The 25,081-nt window shown below is 42.9% G+C and overlaps 1 protein-coding gene across 6 annotated transcripts; it reads right to left on the bottom strand.

Moving 5' to 3' along the window:
* Positions 1 to 39: 39 nt before the first annotated feature.
* Positions 40 to 23,404, bottom strand: LUC7L (LUC7 like). Of its 6 annotated transcripts, XM_070760995.1 has the most exons (12): positions 23,052 to 23,313; positions 20,455 to 20,525; positions 19,388 to 19,482; positions 17,671 to 17,769; positions 16,828 to 16,938; positions 15,097 to 15,240; positions 13,509 to 13,685; positions 11,758 to 11,846; positions 10,881 to 10,910; positions 8,806 to 8,976; positions 7,560 to 7,623; positions 40 to 2,966 (listed from the first exon to the last, which is right to left on the bottom strand). In XM_070760995.1, the coding sequence occupies exons 4-11, from the start codon at positions 17,764 to 17,766 to the stop codon at positions 7,596 to 7,598; spliced, it is 846 nt and encodes a 281-aa protein (XP_070617096.1). In that variant the 5' UTR covers positions 17,767 to 17,769; positions 19,388 to 19,482; positions 20,455 to 20,525; positions 23,052 to 23,313; the 3' UTR covers positions 40 to 2,966; positions 7,560 to 7,595. The 6 variants fall into 6 exon arrangements, with proteins under 6 accessions (XP_070617096.1, XP_070617092.1, XP_070617094.1 ...); XM_070760991.1 differs by lacking the exon at positions 20,455 to 20,525 and having other exon boundaries at positions 23,052 to 23,287; XM_070760993.1 differs by lacking the exon at positions 7,560 to 7,623 and having other exon boundaries at positions 19,388 to 20,203; positions 23,052 to 23,280.
* Between the last annotated feature and the right edge of the window lie 1,677 nt (positions 23,405 to 25,081).

The following is a 25,081-nucleotide window of genomic DNA, read 5'->3' as shown; positions in this document are numbered from 1 at the left end:
AGGATTATAGTTGATGACATAAATTCTACAAAATTCTTATTGCAAGTACATATACACCCATTTTTATTACACGATCTCAGTGTTTAAAGGCAATGTTACACTATGTTGTTTCTGGTACTTTGTAATAACAGTGACTCAGTGGTTTAAAACACAAAATAAAAGTCAGCAAGTATTCAGCTTTTATTTCCATATGAACTTATTTGGTAAATTTTTAGAGGAGACTGCTGCCCTTAACCATTGATCGAATGTGTAAGTTAATGGCAGCTGAGGAAGTCCAGACAAAAAATTGAGCTCGTTTGAGTCAGATTCCATCACATGAAACATTTTAGAAAATTGTTTTATTTGGAATATCCAAATCAGCCCTATTTGGACAAAACAAACGAGTCACCAAAATCAAAATGAACCAATCTGCTCTGAATATGCCCACCCAATTTGGAGCACTGGTTATTTTCAGGAGCCTTATAGTAAATACATAGTATGGCCCCATGAGACCATCACTGGAGCAAAAGATCAAAAGCTATCAGCACAGAGTTGGCAGACCTGGACGATGCCTGTGATGAGCAACAATACAAACGCAAGGATTTCTCTTCAGACAGAATTTAATGGAAACTTAACACACCAGGACGCAATGTAATCGAAGTGGAATGATTAATTCATCCTCCGAACAAACGCAAAGCATATAAAGCTTGTGTTAGATGCGTGGGTGTTTAGGCAGGAACCAAGATAACTGGAATTTTTACATTTTTCAGCTGAAGTGGTAGCTTTCTCCTTCCAACCTACTTCCAACTCTCAAAACTCTTTTATATAGATCAGGGATGTCCAATCTTGGCAACTTTAAAACTTGTGGACTTTAACTCACAGAATTCCATGCTGGCTAGCTGGCTGGGGAATTCTGGGAGTTGAAGTTCACGGATCTTAAAAGTCACCAAGGATGGACAGCTCTGACCCAGCTGTGCTATGCGGTACTGCAGACCGACAGCCCATATTAATGGCTGGTCTTTTGTTATAAACAGAAATACTGACCCAGCCTTCTACCGAGTATTCACAATTCAGGAATGTGTAAATACAAAGAGAGCATCTTATGGGCTAGAGATACTCACTGTATGGCCCCAGAGCGTGCTTCAGCACATTACTCTGTGCTAATGTTGATAGGACTGTTTTTTCCAAGATGTTTTAAACATCGATGCCACCCTCAAATAGATCACTGACCACTCCAAGCCACAAAGGTAAGCTTTTAATGTGAATCAGACTGGCAGGACAACAGCACTTAAATTACACCTTTGTTACTTAGACCAAAACTCCTCAAAAGACATTGGGAGGGGGAGGACAGGAGGGGCCGAGAAGGGGGGAAAGTGCTGTTACAGACCAAACTGCTCAAATACCGAAGATAAAAATCCCAAGACGGGTGGATGCCATATGCACATTTAACGTGATTTGCCTTGCTGGTTTCTTTTCCTGGACCCATCAACCTTTCAAAGTGGGAGGGGGGGGGAGAGGGGTGTATTTTAAGATTTTAAAAGTTCCACGGAACAATCTGTCCCGATGGCATCTCTCTGTCGCTCTGGGAGCTTTTCATCGGAGGTGGGGGCCCTCCCCGACCCCTCTCCTCTATCCAATCAATATACTGCGCGCGCAGGAGAGCCATGCGCGCCTTACTCTATCAGAAAAAGCAGCAGCGAAAGAGGAAAGAAACTCCCAATTGTACATTAAGGTTAGGAGAATTCTGTTAATCTCTGCAATTTGGGGGCATGAAGCCAAAAAAAAGGGGGCAAAGGGGAGGAGATACAGAAATGGAACTAGCGGATTCCCCAATTCACCAAATGTGGTGACTGCTGTTAAAAAAAATCTGCTGACAGTGGTCATTTGTCAAAATTCCAGTGTTGTAACTCAAACAGAGCATAGTGATAGCAGATCATGGTCCGTTATCCCACCGATTTCTAACTGATGCTTAAATTTATCACGGAAAATGCCACTCCTAAGTTGTGGCACTACATAATTTTTTAACCAATCAAATAAATTTCTGGGAGGGAATCACCTGCCCAGCGAGGGCACCTCTTAAAAGTGCCTTTGATGGGGCTCTCCTTGTTAAGTGACAAATTAGGGCACGTGAACCAAATTCAAAAAGCAAAGGGGCTGAAACATAGGCATGCTGTGAGAAAACTACACCGAAGAGCACAGCACTGGGCAAAATAATCCAGTTAAGGTTCATTTATATTAGGATGCTGCATTATAACTTCGCCAGACTGCGGAGATACAATACTCCAAAACCCTATCCAGTTGGGAGCAATTGTCTCCAAATTACAACAAGGGTGCATGTGTCTATTAAACCGCTGATTTGTTTACAGAGAAGTTGAATGTTTGAAATACGGGAGTGGAAATCACCAATTAAGGGGTTTAGGAGAGAGGCCAAAAGCACCACCATTTCTGAGGTTCTTTCAATTCGGGTATAAACTTAACTTCGCAACATATCACTTGCATTTCTTCGCAACAGAAATGCAAGTGATGTTTTAAAGTGAGCAGGAGAGGGTACCTTTCCCCCTCCGCCTCTAAAAAAAGCAGAGTGCAATCTTTCTGATAGGATTGGTTCCCAGCAAGCTACGTTCTGCTTAAAGTATTAATCTGGATGGACCCCTGGCTGCTGGGTTTGTTTAGGCTTAATACAAACATAGTTTTGGTCAATGGCAGGGAACTGTCATTGCTAGCTGCGGAAACGATAGAAATTCAGAACTACAAAAGGATGTGCTGTCTTCCGTTAATATATAAATGAGAGATTTGGGCCGTATAGAATGCTGCTCCAGGTTATGTACAGTACACGAAGGGAAATTCAGATCTCGCCGGCTTCTCTCTCCTCCGACCTCTTGGAGCGAGATTTGCCATTGGTGCTCTCGTGCCGCCGTTCAGATGCGCTCTTCTCTTTCTTCTCCCGATCCCGAGATTTCTCTCTTGAAGACCGATCCCTAGAGGATCTGAAGTACAAAATGAGCAACGTCATAAAGGACCCACTACAAAGGCAAGGCAGTTCAATCTAAATATACACCAAAGGTGGCCAAGAGAAGGAGCTTTATATTCTCTGTCAATTCTCCTTTCTGGGACCTGGCTAGTTTGTGAATCCTCAGCCAGCAGATGACGTATCTAAACTGGTCTCAAAGAATACAAAGGTTTTGTCTGAAATGTAGCACATCATCCCCAAAAGAATGGCCAAGTAACACAAAATGATAAGCGAACCAGATAACAGTGATGACGAACCTATGGCACGGGGGCCACAGGTGACACGCGGAGCCACATCTGCTGGCATGCGAGCTGTTGCCCTAGCTCAGCTCCAATGTGCATGTGTGTGCTTGGCCAGCTGATTTTTAGCTCGCACAGAGGCTCTGGGAAGGAGTTTTTGGCTTCCAGAGAGCCTCCGAGGGGATGCGGGAGGGCATTTTTACCCTCCATTGGCTCCAGGGAAGCCTTTGGAGCCTTGGGTGGGTGAAACATAAGCCTACTGGGCCCACCAGAAGTTGAGAAAGAGACCTTTTTCAACCTCCAGAGGGCCTCCGGCAGGCAGGGGAACCAGTTTTTGCCCCCCCCCCAAGCATTGCATTATGGGTGTGGGCACTCACACATGCACGATACCGCACACCCATGCTCTTTCAGCACCTAAAGAAAAAAGGCTCAACATCACTGCTATATAACAACACTCCAAATATAATTTAGGTTCATCACATTTGATCAATTTTTGTGCATCAGCCGAATGCTTCAAAATCCAGTTTTCAGAAGATGTCAATTCTTAAACTGTGACATTCTCCTATTCCGAGGGTGTTGGCCTAGATTTATTGGGATATAAATTAATCCTCCCAACTTTGTAGCAATGGAGGGAGTCAAAAGTCAATTCCTTAAAACGTTCACAGGAAAGTAAGACATAAATCTTTTTTTGCTTTTATCAAGGAACCATTCATTGTCCAGGAAAAAAATGGCAACAAGGATAAGCATAAAAGCCTTAGAATCTGAACAGAAGGGAATGTCTTCATCCTTTCCAAAGTGAGATTTGGTAATTAATAACTTTGCTCCTGTGACTGCTGGGAACCCCTGCCAGCCTTGTAGAAACACTAAACACAATTCAATCTTGTTTTAATTCATTTATATCCTAAGATTTGATGTTGACATTAGCACCAAGGAGATTCTCCCGCCCTCCCCCCACCCACTCTGCATCACATTATGCACAGAGGAATTTTATGATATTCTATGCATTGTCACCAGTAGTGGGTTCTAAAACCTGTTACTACTGGTTCATGTATGCACAAAAGCATCCAGGGAGGGTGGGCGGAGCCTCTTGCCACAGCCACCGGTTTGCAGAACCAGGCCAAACCGGGAGCAACTCACCACTGATTATCACCCATTCTTCAGCTTCTCTGGTTAGTACCCAGAGGTGGACTGCTAAGGTGGAAAAGTGACGTGTGCTCGCCCCCCCCCCCCCGTGGCTTTGAGTGCTAACGGAGTCCAGCGCAATTCTGCTACTGCACCTGGACAGATAGCGAAATCACATGCGGACATGCAAGTGCGCCACGCCACTGGACTCCACTAGCACTCAGAGCCACGGGGGAGAGCACGTGTCACCGTTCCACCTTAGCAGCCCACCTCTGTTAGTACCCAACCATTCTATAATTTGTTCTTTGCCACACATTTTAAATTCCATTTCCCTTCAATTTGCACCAGACATTGTCTCAAAGGTACCCCTCACTTTCTTTCTTTCTTTTTGGTCTTCCAAAGGCAACTGGACTGTTTTTTGAGGAAGATGATGATGTTTCACTTCTTATCCAAGAAGCTGCATCCGTTCAACTGAAGAAGCTTTTCGGATGAGAAGGAAAACACCTTCTTCTTCCTCTTTCTCAAAAAACAATCCAGTTGCATTTTGAAGACAAAAAATATACAGTGATACCTCATCTTACAAACGCCTCGTCATACAAACTTTTCGAGATACAAACCCGGGGTTTAAGATTTTTTTGCCCCTTCTTACACACTATTTTCACCTTACAAACCACCACAGTCGCTGTGATGCTCTGCCTCCAGACTTCTGTTGCCAGCGAAGCACCCGTTTTTGCGCTGCTGGGATTTCCCTGAGGCTCCCCTCCATGGGAAACCCCACCTCCGGACTTCTGTGTTTTTGTGATGCTGCAGGGGAATCCCAGCATCACAAAAACGAGTGCTTTGCTGGCAATGGAAGTCCAGAAGTGTGGTTTCCCAGCGAGGGAAGCCTCAGTGAAATCGCAGCATTGCAAAAACACAGAGGTCCGGAGGTGGGGTTTTGAGGACTTTGGTGTTTTTGCGATGCTGCAATTTCACTGATGCTCCCTTCTTTGGGAAATCCCACCTCCGGACTTCCGTTGCCAGCGAAGCGCTCATTTTTGCGATGCTGGGATTTCCCTGCTGGGATTCCCCTGCAGCATCGCAAAAACATAGAAGTCCGGAGGTGGGGTTTCCCATGGAGGGGAGCCTCAGGGGAATCTCAACAGCGCAAAAATGGGCGCTTCGGCTTGCAAAAGGTGAATTTTGAGCTTGCGCGCATTAATTGCTTTTCCATTGTTTCTTATGGGAAACATTGTTTCGTCTTACAAACATTTCACCTTAAGAACCTCCTCCCGGAACCAATTAAGTTTGTAAGACAAGGTATCACTGTATATGCAACTATGACCCGGACAACCGAAAATCTCCATAATGACAGTGTTCTTCTTCAACCGGCTCTTCACAGGAACCAGCCCTAGGCTATAGATATAAAGCTTCCCCTCTTGATCTTAAAACCCAGCTTACCAAAGGAGCTCTCCAAGGTTGGCTCGGTCAAGGAATCATTAGGCAAGCCACTTTTATGCATGGCCCAACCTCTCCCCCCTTACGATAATAATGTCACTTGCCCTCTCCTTCTGAGTCCAATCCATACTGCCACCCAGAGAAAAGCACAAGCAATGATGTCAGTGCTCAAACAGAGGAGGGGGAAAGAAAAAAAAACAACAACAGGAAGAAAAATAAGAGTCAGGAATTCTGAAGGTGGTTAAGATTCCTTCTTCAGCATATTTATTTATTTCTTGGATTTGTATGCTGCCCCTCTTCTATGTGAAGTTGCTAACTGCTCTCCGACTTCAATGCCAGCCTGCTAGAGTTTCAGTCTATAAACCTGGATTGATTTTATGAACCTCATTCCACTCAGCAATCCCCCTTTTCTCTCAACCCTGGTTTATCGCATGGGATTGAAATATGCCATCTGCCCACTGCTAAAAAGGTGGGAGGATACAAGGTATGAAACTACAGGAAGTCCTTGAGTTACGACAACTGCTGGAGCCAGAATTTCCACTGCTAAGCAAGGTGGGCTGTGGGATGAGCCGTGCCCACTTCAACCTTCTCTGCAGTTGTTAAGTGAATCCAGGGGTTGTTTAGCAAATCCAAGTTCCTCCTCCTACCATTGACTTTGCTTGTCGGAACGTGACTGATACAGTCACAAGTTATCTGGTGATCTGGGATGCTGCCACCTTGGGAAACGCATGCTGGTTGCTGAGGGCACCAATTTGGGTCACGGGATTGTGGGGAGGCTGTGCCAGTCTGAGGAGTTCCTCTTTTGAGTGCTGTTGCAACTTCAAATGGCTGCTAAGTCAAGGACTACTTCAAATGAAAATGCTCACTTCTGACTACGGGGCAATAGTTTTAATTTAAGACCATTTAATGACTCTTGTCCATGAGTCATCAAATGAATTAGGATAAATCCCATCATTTCTAGCCTATCATATGAAAGCATCTAAAGTGGTGGCAGTGGCCTAGAGGCAGAGCTCTCGCCTCCCAATCAGGGGCCTGTGAGTTCGATCCTAGGTAAAGGCAGGCATTTCTCTCTCTGGGCACAATGAGAATATATCTGCAGAACAAAACTCAGCATTCAGTTGCCCAGATTCCATTCTGCAAGGGATTTATGGAGTCATTTTTAAAAAGATGATGATATGAAAGTATCTAAAGGAGATGACATTAACATGATACAGAATTCTCATTTGTTTTTAATTATTCCAGTAGCTCATTACATTGAAGCTGCTATGGACCCAAGCTGAAAATGAAGGTATTCTGCTCCCAAAGTTTTGCCCCAAAAGCTTTACCTGAGAAGCCTTTTAGACTTGGCCGTAACTTTGTTCTGTGAAATTAAATCAAGGGTCACCCTCCCGCCAAACAACTCCAGTCCTTGACTAAAGCTTTCTGGATTCTGAAATGCAAAAATCACCTTGTATCTCTTGCAGAAACAACAAAAGGATGGCAACAGTTTCACATCCATTAAATATAAAAATTTATTTATCCAGTGCCACCTCAAATATATATATATATTGCACCTGCCAGATACTGTTTCTTTCGAAGATGCTGAATTTTTAAGAAATTGCAGCAGTTGATTATTTAAAAGAAACAGGGAGTTTTTACAATCTGTCATTTTCTCTCCAGGTTTCCGGCATTTTCCATTTTTCCAGAAAATATTCTCCATGCAATTCTTCCCCCTGGGGGAGGGGGATTTTATGAGCTATAGTACATTCATGTTTTCTGAAGTCTTCCCTTACCTGCTCTTTAGAGTAATAGTAATTACAGGGTCTTCCTCATTTCCTAATTGTCCAAACTTCTTTTCTTTATTGTTCATGTTTAAGACAGATTTAAAAAATGAATTTAGTATCTCAACCATGAGTCAACTGTTTCCACACATTTTATAATATCCCTAGTGTTCAATTCTCCTTTCTGTGCAAAGAAAAGGGATAAAGGCTTTCTATTTTCACTCATTCTTCTAATGGGTGGTTATAAATCCACTTTATCACTAGGTAAATGAGATTTGCAAAGGAGTGTGGTTAACTTATATGTGGGGAAATAAATGATTTCTCTTAAAACTTTTCCTTCTATAGGGTACAGAATGGTAAGTATTAAATGGAAGAACTAGGTGCAAACTAGAAACTAGATCCATTCCTAACATCATCTCTAAATCTGAGAATCTGGTTTTTTTCCCTAATTTGGATTAAACTGTGATATCAAATCATTATCACTGAAAGAGTAGTAGTAGATCCTTGGAACTATCTTCCAGCAGACGTGGTTGGTAAATCCACAGTAATTTAATTTAGACATGCCTGGGATAAACATATATCCATCCAAAGATAAAATACAGGAAATAGTATAAGGGCAGACTAGATGGACCATGAGGTCTTTTTCTGCCGTCAGTCTTCTATGTTTCTTCTATGTTTCTATTAGCTACTTTCTTTGTAAAATATTGCCAATTTGGGCCACTTTTGTGCATCCATGCCAGAGGTCTTCCAATGTGGCAACTTTAAGACTAATGGGCTTCAACTCCCAGAATTCTTAAAGTTGCCAAGTTTAGGGATCCCTCATCCATGCACGCCTCTCTGAAAGTTTTTAAAAATGCGAATACTTTCCTAACAGCACTACGTCAATTACTCACTAAGTGAGCAGCGTGAAGTGAAAGTGGATCAAAGAAGCAGGGAAGCCTTGTCTTACACTGGAGAAAACAGGATTTGCAGGTTGGCAAAAAAGTTCAAAATTATTGCTGGAGCTTGTTGTCTTTGATATAGACGAAATCTCTACGTATTCATGAAGGAGCAAAACAAAATCCCAGCCTTCCCTGCTTCTTTATATCTTGACAACTGCACTTTTTAACCCAACATATTCCCTGGGGGCCTTGGAAACTGGGACCGTTATTTCCAAACGTATGCCGGCTTCCTTTCAGCTTTAATGTGTTTTCCCCTGACTAAACTCCAAGAAAAACAAAGCCTCCCAAGAAGCGGCGGCGAGAAATGCTGGCCATACTTATGCTTGGAGCTCCTGTCTCTGGATCCACGTCGGTGACCCCGACTATGACTTCCGGAACGGCTGCGGTGGCGCCGGTGCCTCTCTCGTTCCCGAGACTTGGAACGGGATTTTCGCTTCTCGCGGGAAAGGGAACGGGAACGTCGTCGCCTCCGCTCGCGGGATCGCGATCTGTAGCGGGAAGATTGGGGAAAAAAATTTAGTCCAGCCAAATCAAAGAGATTTCCATTAAGAGTGACTGGGCTACCTCCATTTCTTTTCATATACAGAGTACAGATGTGCCTTTCCTTCAAGGAGAGAACAAGTGCTTGTCTGTTTTTTATCACAAAAACAACTAAACTCTAGGCCCTGAAGACCCATCTTTGCCGAAAGGAATGGGGGGCTGTGTGTGTTAAGAACTAGCTCCAGCCACAAATGGTTACATTTAGTTAGGTAAATGTGGATGATATGGGGTTTTAGAATTTTTTAGGTTTTTAATATGAGATTTCTACATATTTTCTATTTGTATTTATTATGTTGTAAGCTTGAATCGGTTGAGAAAGGCAGTATAGAAATATAATTAATTAATTCATTAATTAAACAAATAAATAAACCAATGTTGTACCTTGAGTACCAAAACACTAAGTGTAGTGGTACTTTGGTACTCAACTGCTTTGAAACACATTGAATAGGGTATTCAACGCATTTTGACATGAACATTTTGTCCTGGTACTCACTGTTTGGTACTCAACACAAAAGCTAGATCTTGATGGTGCTGGCTGCCTTGTGTCTCACCATATTAATAATAATACATTTTATTTACGGTCAAAGACCATCAATATAATATTAATAATAATTAAAAGGAAAAAGAACAGGAAACAGGACTTTTGGCTGAGCAACCAAGATTGACCCATCGTAACTATACAAGAGATGTACATATTTCGCTATGAAGGCACACATTTGCGACGAATCCCCGCTGCTGCCGCGCAGAATCTGGCCACCTATGCCGTAATCCTGGCCTGCTCATCCCCAAGCAGCCACCGGAGATAGGCAACGTCCGAGCGGCTAGGAGTCTCACCATATTATTCCTTATGAGAAAAAATTGTTTGGTACTCATTGTTTTTGGTTCTCATCGCATCTCCTGGAACCAACAAAAGATGAGTACCAAAATAAGAGTGTTTTGATGTGGATGGAAAGGCAATCCCTTAAGGAACGATACCATATTCACAGAAAATCAGATTTTATTCTTTCCCCTTTATTCTCTTACGGCATTTAGCAATTTACAAATAAAATAAAATAAATCGCCTTTTTTAACAGTTGGTCTTTATTATTAAGCAATGATTTAAGTGATTTTCAGATTAGAATCCACACAAATTAATGGTAGAAGGGTTTAGTTCAGGGGTGGGCTGCTGGGGGTTTGACCACCCACCCCTACCAGCCTGTATTGGATGCAGGTGCATGCAGAGGCTTGGGGAGGGCAGAAAAACGGGCCTACCAGAAGTTCGGGAAGGCCAGAAACGAGCTCGTTTTCAGAGGCCATTTTTACCCTAGACCAGTGCTTCTCAATCTTAGCAACTTTAGGAAGCGTGGCTTCCTAAGGAAAGCCTCCGCAGCCCAGGAAGGAGGCCGACCAGGCAACTGGGCAGAGAACCCCTTGCTAAAATTTTTGAAGTCCACCCCTGGTTTAGTTTTTTTACCCTATGCTCCCTTTTAAGCAATGGCTTATGACTTTATCCCTGTGAATTACAATTATACAGAGACTTCTAGAAGAAAAATCATTGGAATGTAGGTATGTATGTTTATTTATTTGATTGATTTATATGCCACCCCTTTCCCAGGACTCAGGGCAGCTTACAACATACAAGACATTATATCTAAAGACTGAGGTTACAACTCCAATTTGGCTCTATGCTTACTGATATTCCTCCAGATATTTTACAATTGGAGGAAGTTTTCTGTTTTGTGCTTGGAGAAAAGCAGCAATTGGAGAGCTGCCAAAAGCGGTCAAGCAGCTCATCTGAAATGAAGGACCATCATTTCAATGTACGTATATATGCACACGTACCCCTCACTCACACACATACAAGCTCTTTTACCTTTTGCGATCTTGATTTCTTGATCCAGATCTAGGAGGGGGGAAAAAAGAGAAGCACTGATTTAAAAGAAGGGGTTGGAGACAGCAGGCAAGCAAAGTTATGAGCATTCCAGTGGTGAAATTCAAAAAATTTCCCTACCAGTTCTGTGGCCATAGCTTGGTGGGTGAGTGGGTGGGGTCATGTGACTCAGAGGGAGTTGCCAACTTCTTAAAAGTATTTTTAAACTAACCGGTAGTTTAAAAGTGCTATAAGTTTTTTTTTAATTCCAATGATCAGTTGTGATGATCGGCTGTTCCACAAGGGTTGGAACCCTTTTCCCCCCTTTTAAGTATTTTACTATCTATTCGCCAGAACCAGTAGTAAAAAAATGCTTTAAAAAGAAAAGTTCCCATGCACATCACAGCTAATTATCAGAACCTTTTAGAAAAACCTTTAAAAAGCATTTTTTACTACTGGTTTGGGTGAAGTGGCCCAAACCGGTATCATTTCATCCCTGGCATGTTCTGATATAGCATAATTCTTTGCTCTAAAAAGCGTCGTACACTTTTAAGACCCCAGAAAGTAACACACCCTGAAGAGATTGAGAATGAATTTGGCAAAGGATGATAAAGGAAATTCTAAATAGTTCAGAAAGAGATGTTTAACCAACACTTTTCCTCTTCTGTGAAGCAGCCCTGTTATTCTAATTTCAGCATGTGTCTGAACTTTTCCTTCCTTCTTTCCTTCCACTTCTACTTCCACATTCTAATGATTCCAGAGGGCAAAAGGGCTCCAACATAGGTCTGGCCTGCCTGGGGACCAAACGTAGCCCAGTGTCTACAGCAAAAGACCTCTTATGCCACTACGCCAGGAAGCCAAATACTTCTCCTCTGCTCACCGTTGTCCCACGCGTTCTTCTCGCTCTCTTTCTTCTCTCCTTCTCAACCGGTCTTGATTCCTCTTCTCCTGTTTTTCGGCTACAGTTTTCTAGAGCAAGACAGAAATGCTATCAAATGTAATTGGGCTCTACATCAAACGGACTCCTGCAGATAGCAAGGAGACATTCAAAGGCATTTAGTGACATCATCTTGTATTACAGAGATCTTCAAACTTAGCAACTTTTAAGACTTGTGGACTTCTCCAGCAAGAATTCTGGGAGCTGGACTCCACAAGTCTTAAAGACGCCAAGTTCGAAGAGCTCTGCTCTATTATGACGTCCCTATAAATAAGTGACACATTAAGCTTAAAAACAGAAGCTACTTAAAAGCCACACCTTAATAAATATGTAAAAACCATATAAGATTGTTATCTGACTACATATCATTTTCTCCTATGCCCTGGTGTATTTGTGATGTACTGGCTCCACAAATTTCAACAAGCGTGGTCAATGTCCCCACCAGACACCTTTACCCAACAAGTCTGCGGAGAGGGGCGGCATATAAATCCAATAAATCTAATCTAATCTAATAAGTAAATTAGAAGAGAGTTGTAGAGATTAATTTGAAAAGTATTAATATCAAGGCAGAATAATTTGCCAAAAAGTCAAATACTCATGAAGAAAATAACTCTAGGAGACATAGGTCTCCAACCATGGCGATTTTAAGACTTGTGGACTTCAACTTCAAGCAGTGACATAAACATCAGCCACACAGTGATTTTATAGGTTTATTGCTGACAAAATGTTGGTTTTATATACAGTACCTTAAGTCACCCTTCAAAATGGGAAGTACTGGAAGTGTTTACTGTATTTAGAAAAATATTAGATAAACCTCCCTGTTGATAATGACAAGTTTCTAGTTTCAGCCTATGGATTTATCCCATGGACAAAGGCAACAATTAAATAGGAGGGACCAATTTGTTAATTCTAATAAACAAATCTGACTCACACAGGCCTGTTTACTTGATGACAACCATGGAATTACATAAAACATCTCCCATCAATGAGGTCATTCCACACACACATTACAGTATTAAGAATTTTATTTAGCAGAGAAAAATCAAGGCACACACCCATGGACTTAATCATGTGTACGTAAAATTCTCCCTACTCCATAGGATTGTCTGATGTGGGCTAGTCACCCATTGTAAGTTTTAAAGGACAAGAGAATGCTCAAAGATTGATTTACCTAGACCAGGGGTAGGCAAAGTTGGCTCTTCTATGACTTGTGGACTTCAACTCCCAGAATCCCTGAGCCAATCATGCTAGCTCAGGAATTCTGGGAGTTGAAGTCCACATGTCATAGAAGAGCCAACTTTGCCTATCCCTGACCTAGACCAATATTGTGTCTACCCAACTGTTAAAACGGAAACTATCCAGAGTGATTTTAAGGCTCTTTTCCTTTTCCTTTATTTAGAGTACAGTAGTACGTCTAGATACGAGCTGCTCCACCTGTGAGTATTCCAAGTTACGAGCCAAGACGCGAGCAAAATTTCTGTTCGACACCCGAGCTCAAATTCGGGATATGAGCCCAGCGTCCACTAGGTGGCAGAAGAATTCCATGTTTCCAGTTATCTCGGGGCGAAAAGCAAAATCTAAATGCATTCGTTCGAGATGCGAATTAATCGACATACGAGTTCGGCTCTGGCACGAATTAAACTCGTATGTCGAGGTACCACTGTACTTTATCTCCGAGTAACAACAGCCCTTACCCGCAACTGGTCCAATTTCTCACGGATCTGAATGAAGCCCAAATGCAATTTGCCCCCAAAGTGATCAGCGAGGCGACGGTCATTGTCATGGAGACCGAGGTATGCAGAACAGACCTCACAAACACGCAGCTTCTGTTGCTGGAAACTGGACGCAGGCATAGAATTGCGGTATTCCTCCTACGGAAGATCAGAAAGAGGTTAAATTTAAAACTCTCATCACTCACCTTTCGGTCTTCCTTCTCCCCACCTTAGCCAACGACTCATCGTTACCTTGCCTAATGGCAGCATGTTGCAAATAATACTAGTGACATTCATCTAATCTAGGAAGCTGCATTACTCAAAAATAAGATACACGTTACAGTTTCTTCTCCATTTTTTGACAGATAATAGACTCGTTTTGCTTGGTTAGTTAGAATGCATCTCATTGTTTCTCCACTGCTTCTCAAATAGTGGGGTCCCCCCCCCTGGGATGTGTGTGGAGCAATGCCAGGGGGAAGCATGTGACCCCAGGGAACATGTTCTTTTTTTGCCACAGGGAGTAGATTATTATTATTTATTATTATTATTATTTATTAGATTTGTATGCCGCCCCTCTCCGTAGACTCGGGGCGGCTCACAACAATAACAAAGACAATGTAAGAACAAATCTAATAATTTAAAAAACACTAAAAAACCCATTATTAAAAGCAAGCATACACACAAACATACCATGTATAAACTGTATAGGCCCGGGGGAGATGTCTCAGTTCCCCCATGCCTGACGGCAGAGATGGGTCTTAAGACCTTTACGAAAGGCAAGGAGGGTGGGGGCAGTTCTGATCTCCGGGGGGAGCTGGTTCCAGAGGCTCGGGGCCGCCACAGAGAAGGCTCTTCTGGGTCCCGCCAAACGACATTGTTTAGTCGACGGGACCCGGAGAAGGCCAACTCTGTGGGACCTAACCGGTCGCTGGGATTCGTGCGGCAGAAGGCGGTCACGGAGATATTCTGGTCCGATGCCATGAAGGGCTTTATAGGTCATAACCAACACTTTGAATTGTGACCGGAAATTGATCGGCAACCAATGCAGACTGCGGAGTGTTGGTGTAACATGGGCATACCTTGTGAAGCCCATGATTGCTCTCGCAGCTGCATTCTGCACGATCTGAAGTTTCTGAACACTTTTCAAAGGTAGCCCCATGTAGAGAGCATGCATATGCATCCTACCTGACACTTGTACTGGTACGTCCGTCAGGTTCCTCAGCAGGGGAACCCATTCCTGTCCAGGGCAGCCCGTTCTAAAACTCGTGAGATGTTTTCTTTTAGAACGGGCTTCCCTGGACACAACGCCAAGGAACACAAGAGAGGTACTGCTATAAGTGTCAGTTGGATGCATATCTTGCAATGGGGTGCAATTTGGGGTGACAGGTCAGGCAGGCCGGGGCGCGAGACGTGTGTCGGCAGAGAATTGGGGGTGTGCGAAATGTTTACTTTTTCCTGGGGTGGGTGGGTGGGAGTGGGTTTGTAACAGAAAATAATTGAAAAGCACTGGGCTAAACAAAGCAGCACATCCAAGCAGTAAATCTGCACATTCAGTTCAGAAAGAACAAACCTCTGCTTCTTTCTTCTTTGCGCGGACTTTGTCCACTTCCATCAGGATCTTCTGGGATTCATCCACATTCCCTTCAGCTCCCAACTGCTCAGCTTTAGCCAGCAGTTTCCCAATGTCTTCGTTGAGTTCGTGCACTTTCTCCGCCTAAAGAACGGACACAGGTTTTGGGTCATTTATTTGACTTGAAGAAAATGCATATGACTCGCTCTCAGTGATGCCAGTAGGTTACACAGATTAAAAACCCAAACAATAAAAAAAGCAACTCAACAAGGAATGGGTTTCTAAAAGAAAAATTCCAGATTACAGGAATCAGGAGCACTACTAAAGTGACCCTGAGGACACAGATAAACATCCAAGAGCTTCAATGACCCTCTAAAAGGACACAAATAACCTGCTGTCTGCACAGAATATAAATCCTTCCACTGTCCACCATCCTGTGAAAGCTGAAGAAGCTTTTTGGATGAAAAGCAAAACGTCTTCAAAAGAAAAAAAACAAGGAAGTCCAGTTGCCTCTTGAAAGAAACACTTATGGGACAAAAACTCATCAAGCAAATGGATTTTTAAAATTATTCCCCTCTTTAGGAGTCAGTACCATTCCGAAACCTGGAATGCCATGCCAGGGGATCCATATCAAAATAATAAGTAGGTCAAAGATGTAAAATCAAACCGATTTTTAGTTTAAGTTGAACAAAAATCCAACTAATTTATCTCAAATGTGATTCATAGGATCACACCTCGAACAGGGTCAATAATTTTCCTCTTCTGTCACATTAAAGAGCTTAATCCAACTGCAACTTAGAAAGGAGTCTGGGCAGCATCATTTATTTTATTTATTTATTAGATTTGTATGCAGCCCCTCTCCGAAGAAGCCCCCCATGAATCCCAAGTGGCAGGAGCTTTGTTTTTTGAAGTTCTGGCATTAAAAGAGGTTTAATAGAAACCACGCTCATTTTTAATCTCCTGGTTCAACCACTGCATCTTTGGTTTTGTAATGAATTTTAGCATTGGGAGAGCCGCGAGACAAAAGTAATTAGTAAATGAAGCCATTATTATATAAAAACGCACGTTTATCTATTTAGGATGCGAAGCATGAATAGAACAGATAAGCAATTCTCCACACAATCTCTTGGCTAAACTAATGTTAATCCCCAATGTAAATACTGAACACACAGCTATGCTCTTTATTTAACCTTTAAATCTAGATTCTGTCTCTCTAAAGGAATTTCAAAGGCCTAGAATGCCACTGAAACAACCAACCTAAGAGGGTTTTGCCCAATCAATTGTATAGACCAGGGGTCAGCAACCTGTGGCTCTGGAGCCAAATGTGTCTCTTTCATCCATTTGCTGCGGCTTCCTGTTGCCGGTCAGCACAATTTTGAGAGGAGCTTCTAGTTGGTGAAGAGGGGGAAGCCGGGCATGCCAGGAGGAATGGCAAGGGGAAGGTTTTCCGGTCAGCTCCACAATTGATAGGATTTTCGGTTAGGATTGGTAGAGGAAAACAGACACCACACTAGGAGACTCTATGGTGGGGGAATTGGACTTCCATTTGGCTCCAGAATTGAACGGGGGGCTTCTGGTTAGGATATTTGTGACTCTTTTGAGTGTTTAAGGTTCCCAACCTCTGGTATAGACAACCACCAGAAGAAGCCTTACGCAACGGCCAGTTAAGAGACTATGAATTTCAATAGAGTCTCGCCATTTCACCAGAGGCACAACTGCATTCAGAAATACCTTTGCAGCCACTTCAGCGCTGATCTCCTCCTGGGTTTCTGCCAGTCGTTTTTTAGCCAGTTCTGTTCTTCGATCACACTCAGCAATGAAAGATTCCAAGTGGTCCATCGCCTGATTGTACAGAAACAGCCAGTGCTACTGTTAGAAAGCCATTATTTACATGTCCATCCTTCAGGGATAAAAATCAGGGGATGATAGCAGCATGGAAGGCCCATTTGAAATGGATTCTGTTCAATGCAGTGCCTTACATGGCCCCTGGAATGGGGCTGAAAAGCGAAAGGAAGCAGTATGCTCCCTCCTATATTTGGGGATACTAGGTGATCTGGCAAAAGGGGAAAAATTAATCTCTCTCCTGATTCAGCTAATAGGGAGGAGAACTCCCTATCAGGCAAACAGCCCAAGTTTAAATCCCTGAAGAGTATGAGAGCTAAATAGCTTGAAATAGATCTATACTAGTCTCCCTTTATTTATCAGTAAAATGTAAAGATACACACACACACACTATAAAAACAGCAAAACTAATAAGAGAATTAATAAAATAACTTAGTAAAATAACCCCCACCCCAGTGACAATATATCACATGAGCCATTTAATGGGCTCTATCCCATTCTGTGTTCCCCAGAGTTTAGTTGTAAATGACTACTTTTTTAATTCATTTCATTACAATAAATGTAACATTAAGTAACAATCTACCAGCTGCAGATCTGCCTAGCCATGAACCTAAGTGCTCTGCAGAGGTGACACAACACTTATGCCTATTGCAATAATACAACATGATAGTGATATTAATCCACTGCCCGTCCTTGTATCTGTTTATGATTATCAAAATGGAGAGCACTTACATCCAGCTCAAAGAACAGGTCCCTCTCTTTACTTGCAATCTCATAATCTGCTCTCAGGGCCAAATCATGAATCTTTGTACATTCTCCAAGGTCCATACGCTATTGAAGAAGAAAAAAAGAATACGAGATAGTATCATCTGAAAATCCAGTATATCACCACATAAAAAATATACAACCACTAGTGATGAGCAAAGGAATCAATTATAATCAGCTGCTCAATTTGTTTCATATGCCAAAGAGTGTTGTACAGAATAGATATTCCACTGATATTTCACCGGCCGAAACGTGGCCAGCCAGGAAGGATGTCTTTGTGACATCAAAGCTCCGGCCATGGAATTCCCTATTGGGATTCCCCACCTCCTTTCCAGCCTTCCGACCGGCCCGACAGCTCCGTGGCTCTTTTGAAAACCTAACAGCTGGGCGGCGGGGCTTCTCGGCGTCCTCCTGCACCCGAACGCCGACCCCGAACTTTTGCCGAACTTCTGGGTTCGGCGTTTGGGAGAATGCCGAGAAGCCCCCCCGGCTGTTTCAAAAGGCGACAGCCGGGCGGCGGGGCTTCTCGGCGGCCACCCGAACCCGAACTTTTGTCGAACTTCTGGGTTCGGCGTTTGGGCGGCGGGTTCGTAAGACGGAAAAAGTTTGGAAGAAGAGGCAAAAAATTTCTGAACCCCGGGTTCGTATCTCGGATTGTTCGTATGGCAAGGGGTTCGTATCATGAGGTACCACTGTACATACATACTTACATACATATATATACACACACAAAACCACATTTGAAAATGACCCCGAAGCTTCATGTGACCCAAACAAACAGCATTGTATTACAAAAGGCTGCATATCTCTCCCACGTTGCACCTCTTTTGATGGTATCATTTGATCTCCTGCTTCCTAAAAGGACACTTCTTCCTCTAAGCAGCAGCCACAAATGGTTTTATTTTATTTTACACTTCCTCAAATTGTGATGGTCCCCTTATATTTTTATTGCCTTTTAAAAATGTTTTACCAATTAAAAATTGTCATACCACATTCGATGACCATGGTAATAAATTAAATTAAACGCTTTAAAGTTACCTCTTTAAAGAATGAAAGTTAAATAATGTTGAAAATGTCTAAAAGTTCTGATTTTTCAGGTATCAGAGCTTGCAATGCGACATTTACCCTACCCCCCCCCCCCCCCGTTTGGATTTAGGCCCTCAGTTGTGGAGATATCTAGAAATTATTGACTTGACTCCTATACAGTCCTCAATTTACAAGTTTGTTTAATGACCGTTTAAGGTTACAGCACTGGAAAAATAAATGACATGACTGTTTTTCACATTTATGACTGTTGTAGCATCTGCATGGTCATGTGTCCCGAATTCGGACACTTGGCAATTGGTTCTTATTTTATGATGTCTGCAGTGTCCTGGGGTCATGTGATCTCTTTCTCTTTTTTTTTGGCGGCCCTTCTGACAAACAAAGTCAATGGGAAACAACATCTGCCTAGTTGCGGCAAGAAAAGTCATACATTGGAGCAAAACTCAATTGTCTCATTTAGTAGCAGCAGGCTCAATTGTGGTCGCTAAGTCGAGGACTACCTGTGCCTCTATCCATTATGGCTACTATCCACAACTACTGGGAAATCTAGGGAGTAGCAATTCAATAGAACAAAGGGAGCAGGCTGAGGAATGCTGAAATTAAACAGTGACCAAGATGTGTACAATGAAAAAGGACTTACCGTCCCTGCTAAAATATCATGAGGGCAACAATCCAGGAGATGGCTCTTGCAGACTCGTTCGTCTGTAAACTTCACCCTTTGTCTGGTTTCATCTCCTGAAATTCATTTTTGGTTATAAATATGAAATATGGTTACATGTCAATGAAGCACGGTAACATTACGGTACGTTTTATTTCGCCTCATTATGCAGATAAAAATCATTCACGGACCCCAGAACTGATCAGAAAATTATAAAAGCGTGAAGTTATAGATTTTCTTTCTTTCTTTCTTTCACAGCTGGAGAATCAAACTATGCACAGCATTTCATATCACGGGCACCACTAAGTACTGGTGCTGACCATAATTACATCGACAGTCACGATATTTACATTAAAAACAAACAAACAGAAAACACAATCTTGGGTCCAGACCACGGAAGACCTTTTCTACAGAGAAAAACAAAGATTCGGAAAACCAAAACCCATTCTAGCTGAAGGCCGTGAATCACACCCAGAAATTTTACTAGGTAGCCATTTATGAATCAAGTGTCTTTTTATTAAGTATTGATGATTCATATATATATCTATATAAAAAATGCATACTGAATGTCTAAAGGCTACCAGATCTTTTTTTCTAAAAAGCGATAATTGTCTTATGCCTCCCTTTTCCCACCCTCATTTGGGAGCCATTTAAAACAAGCAAAAAAAAAAAAAATTAGTTGATACACACTGCGAGCTCCAACACATACAATACCCATCTGCATTCTTCAAGACCTCAGCTGCAGAATTTTATGCCCGCTGTTGAAAAGTTTTAAAGGAAAAGTTTTCTTGCCCAAACCTGCAGTAAGGAAGTCAGGGGAATGATACATAAAAAGTAAAGGCAAAGTGGTAATGGTATGTGACAATTGTTCTTAAAAAGCTAGTCTGTGTATGACTATAGATCAGGATTTGCAAGCATCCGGTTGTGTCTACTGAAAATGGTTTTTTTCTCTCTCTTCTTTTCTAAACTATACTTTTAAAGTTACTTGTGAAAAAAAGCAGCAAACACTTTTTTTGTTATAACAGCTTTAAAAATTGGTTGTGACTCACGGCTCGATGAACATGAGGCTTTTCTGCAACTCCCTTGCAGATTGATGTAGGCAGGCAAAGATACACTGAACCTTTATAAATAAAATAGAGGGGCCACAATTGTTCAGTTTGTATGAAATAAAAATATGGGAAGCAATTAAGAAAAACAACTCAAATTACACAAAGAAAGAACGAGCACTTTATTCATTTACGAAACCAAGTGCAAAAAGTTATCTGCAAGTTTTTGGCAAAGGTGCCAGACTTTTAGTGGCTGATTTCCAGTAAGGAAGCAGATACAAACTTTTGTCTGGAATGCACAGCTTTTCAGGGGAAATATATATATTTTCCCCTGGGGCACATACTAAAGCCCTGTTTCCATGCAGAACAGGCCTACCTTCGTGGTTTTGTTTTGTTTTTTTACACACGAAGCCTTACGTCTACAGGCGAGTCTACAAAAGAAAAGCCTCACCACGTAAAACCAGAAAAGTCAGGCTTTCAACTCAGGGTGCAGAGTTCCAGCCGACGCATCTGGGGGGTGTAAAGCCTTATGTCTTATAGGCAGCTCCAATTGTCCAAGTTATATAAAAAAATCGGTGCTAATATGTATTCCCTGCCAATGCTTTCCAGAAAGCCCTATAAACGTACAGCATACACCAAATCCCATGTTATTTCCAAACCCTTCATACCATCTGTACCAATGTTTTTTTTATCACTGAGCAGATGTTTCCAGGCATCAGATGTTACATCAAGAACCGCACCACCTGCTTGAGCAGGTAGCTGGACTCGGGTACCGAGAAGATGGGATGACGCAGGTGTCAGGGACATGTCTATCCTGCCTGAGCACCTGTCACCAGGGGCTGAGCTGAAAACCATTTTGCCACCCAAGGTACTAGGACCAATGCTACCCACGCTGGCAAGGCTGCTGCTCTGCCAAACCGGCCCAACTGGTTTGCCATTCATAAGCTGGCTTTGTTTTGCTCTCATGTTTAGTTTCCTTTTGCTAAAGATGGCCTGCGTAACCCAAACAAGAATTTTGCCAAAGGCTAAAGTCCATTTCTGTGGCATTTTGTGTTGCCACAATGCCTGTTGGAAAGTGCATCAGAAGAGCACCAAAACAGTAGCTCTCCCTGATTTTCCCCACTTTCCTCCCCCTCCAACATCTCACAATTCTGAAGCAGGGACAGTCCTCGACTTACAACCGTTCGTTTAGCGACTGTTCAAAGTCACAATGGACCTTTTAACGACTTAAAACCATTTTTCACACTTATGGCTGCTCCAAGATCTCCATGGTCACGTGATCAAAATTTGGATGCTTGGCAACTGGTTAATATTTATGACAGTTGCCATGTCCCGGCATCCCTTTTCACATCCTTCTGACAATCGGGGGAGGCCAGATTCACTTAACGACCGTGGTGCTAACTTAAACAACAGCAGCAATTCACTTAAGCAGGACAGCAGGAAAGGTTGCTAAATAGGGCAAGACCCTTATTTAACGTCTTGCTTATCAAAAGAAATGATGTGCTCCACCATGGCCGCAAATCGAGGACTATACCGCCTCTAGATTTGGAAGCTATGCTTAGCCGGCATATTTAATACTGCCAAATGAAGAAGCCAAGGGGCCTTCCTCTTTTCAAATGGCATTCCCTTACAGCAACCAGGGGCCTTTATTGATGGGTGGCTGGCTGGATTACATTTTTATACCATCCATCTTTCCAGAGCATTATTATTATTATTTTATTCCCAAAAGAGTAATACACAGCAAATGAGATTTATATGCTGTATCTTGTATCACAATATCACAAACTGAACATTTCCCAAGTGTCTAGGATTGTTGTTGTTGTTATTATTATTATTATTATTATTTTCTTGGATTTAGATAGCTGGGTATGCAGATTCAAACCCCAGGCTGGCATTTTAGGCTGAGGGAGGATTTTCTTTCCCACCCAAGGTAGAACCAACCCAAGGGCTCCAGCCAAATAACCTGTGTAAATCACAATCCACCCACCCCCAAAATAAAAACAAATGTGATTTCTAATGCCTCCAGGGGAAATGTTCCTCAGGGCAACCCCAAAATCAATGGCCCAGGTATTACTTGGGGGTGAGGGGAGAGAGATATATAGATGATAGATAGATATAGATAGGTGACTGATAGATGACAGATATAAAGAAGATATAGATAGATGGATGATAGATAAAGAAGATGGATAATAGAAGATAGATATAGATAGAAATATATAAGATGGATAGATGATAGAGATAAAGTAGACAGATAATAGATAGAAAAAGATAGAAAAAGGAGAGATAGATAGAAAGAAAAAGAAAGAAAGAAAGGTAGAGGGGATTCACATAGAATGACCGCCTGTCCCTGTCCGGGGGCGGTGTTTCCCAAGCGGGGAAGCCCAGCAAAAGCGGACGGGGACGTGTTTGTGGGGTGGGGGTGTTGTTATGGCGGACGAACGCGAAGCGAAAGGCGACGAAAAGGAGGGGGGGGTTGAGGCGGCGTCCACGCTTCGCCTCGCAAGCGTCCACGCCGGGCCCGGAGGGAGCGCGGCCTTCCTTTCTTGCTCTCCTTCCTTCCTTCCTTTCTGCAGGCCCCCGCCTCGCCCGTCCCAACTCACCGTCCCGGGCAGTGCCCATCAGCTGGTCGAGCAGCGCTCGCATCTGGGCCTGGGCCGACATGGCGGCGGCGGCAGCGGTGGCTGAAAAGGGGGACTCGAGTCTCCTTGGTAACGGCGGGAGGGGTGAGAGAGAGAGAAAGAGAGGGAGGGGGGAAAGGAGGCCCGTCGCGAGCCTTGCCCCCGCCGCGAGCGGCTTTTAACGGCCTTCTTGGCGTCGCCTGCCCGCCGCAAAGCACGACGGGAGAGGGGAAGGAGACGAAAAGAAAAAGAGGGCGGAGGGGCGAGAGAAAGGAGCAGGAAGACGGGGAAGCTGACGTCAACGCGCGGTCGTCCGCTTCCGCTGAGCAAAAGGCACGCCGGGAGCGGAAGTCGATGACGCCAGCTAGAGGCAAGATGGCGGTCTTCCTTTGGCTGAGGCTTTCGGGAGATGTAGTTTCAGCCCTGTTCAAGTGCATTTATCGTTTAGACTTATATACCATTTCACGGTGCTTTACAGTCCGCTCTAAGCTGTTTACAGAGAATAAGCATATTGCTCCTAACAATACAGTCCAAGTCTCACTGGCATACATTAGGACGTTGACATTGTTTTTTTATATGTTGTAAGCCGCCCAGAGTCCTCGGAGAGCGGTGACAATTAAATTACATTGAATTGAATTAAATTAAATTAATAAATCTGGGTCCTCATTTTACCGACCTTGGAAGGATGGAAGGCTGAGTCAACCTTGAGCCTACTGAGATTATTATTAATTTATTTATTTGCCATTGAATGGTAGAGTTTGCGCATCTTAAATGTGGAGGAATTGGAGGCTTCATGTGGTTTAATGGTGGCTGGCTTCAATAGGAATAAATCATAAACATGACAATCCAAACACAAACCATAGTTAATGTTAGGTTGACTTGGCCAGAATTGTGTAGTAGGATATTCCAACCAAGTATCCACTTCTTGGTTGATTTTGTGCAACGGATGTAAATTTGCTGGAAGCAGCGTGAAAAGATGCATTTTTATTCTATTTTTGATAGCAAAGGAAATGGCAGCGCACCCAAAGCAGTGGGGCCACTCCAGTTGCGCTAATACAAGTAGTCCTCGACTTACAGAAGTTCATTTGGTGATTCTTCGAAGTTACAACGGCACTGAAAAAAGCCACATGACCACTTTTCATACCTATGACTGTTGCAGCATTCCCTATGAACAAAATTCAGACATTGTTAACTGACCCGTATTTATGACGGTTGCAGTGTCCCGGGGTCACACGATCCCCTTTTGTGACTTTCTGACAAGCAAAGTCTGTGGAAGCCAGATTCATCTAGCGACCGTATTCCTAACTTAACACACTACAGTTATTCACTTAACAACTCTAGCAAGAAAAGTCGCAAAATGGAGCAAACCTCACTTAACAAATGTCCTCACTTAGCAACAAAAATTTAGGGCTCAATTGTGGTTGTAAGTTGAGGACTGATGGCAGATAGATGTCTGCTTGCTAGACTTGTGAGAGGATCTCCTAAACCCATATCTTACAATGTGTAGCTCTGATCTTAGACAGCAGAGGTCAGTAAGCATTTATGATGCTCCAACCCTCATTTCGTTGTCAGGGAGGACAAATTACACTTGTGACAGTATAAACTTTCTGCAAACTGTCCAAAGTCTCTGCTGGAGATTGCGGAAAATCATTCTCAGTTTACAAAAATCTAAGATAGCCTTCTTGAATCTCGAGTTTAAAAATGAAGGGAACACTCAAATAACACATCCTAGATCTGAATGAATGAAATATTCTCATTGAATACTTCGTTCTGTACAAAGTTGAATGTGCACAACAGCAGGTGAAATTGATTAACAATGTCGTCTGGCGGGACCCAGGGGAAGAGCCTTCTCTGTGGCGGCCCCGACCCTCTGGAACCAGTTCCCCCCGGAGATCAGAATTGCCCCCACCCTATTGCCTTTCGTAAGCTCCTTAAAACCCACCTCTGTCATCAGCCTTGGGGGAACTATCCTTTTCCCTCTAGGCCTATACAACTTATGCATGGTATGTTTG

This window comes from Erythrolamprus reginae, chromosome 9 (assembly GCF_031021105.1).
Source record: "Erythrolamprus reginae isolate rEryReg1 chromosome 9, rEryReg1.hap1, whole genome shotgun sequence".
Taxonomy (NCBI): domain Eukaryota; kingdom Metazoa; phylum Chordata; class Lepidosauria; order Squamata; family Dipsadidae; genus Erythrolamprus; species Erythrolamprus reginae.
Note: the sequence above shows the minus strand (reverse complement) of the source record. Positions and strands in the feature narration are given on the sequence as shown.

Bases quoted from the DNA above. Each gene is read 5' to 3' on its own strand.
- LUC7L (XM_070760990.1), bottom strand. From the start codon at position 23,112: ATGTCGGCCCAGGCCCAGATGCGAGCGCTGCTCGACCAGCTGATGGGC. The intron at 19,483-23,051 runs GTGAGTTGGGAC...AATGAATTTCAG, and splicing joins GATGGGCACTGCCCGGGACG to GAGATGAAACCAGACAAAGG. The intron at 11,847-13,508 runs GTAAGGGCTGTT...GTCTTGCTCTAG, and splicing joins AGAAATTGGACCAGTTGCGG to AAAACTGTAGCCGAAAAACA.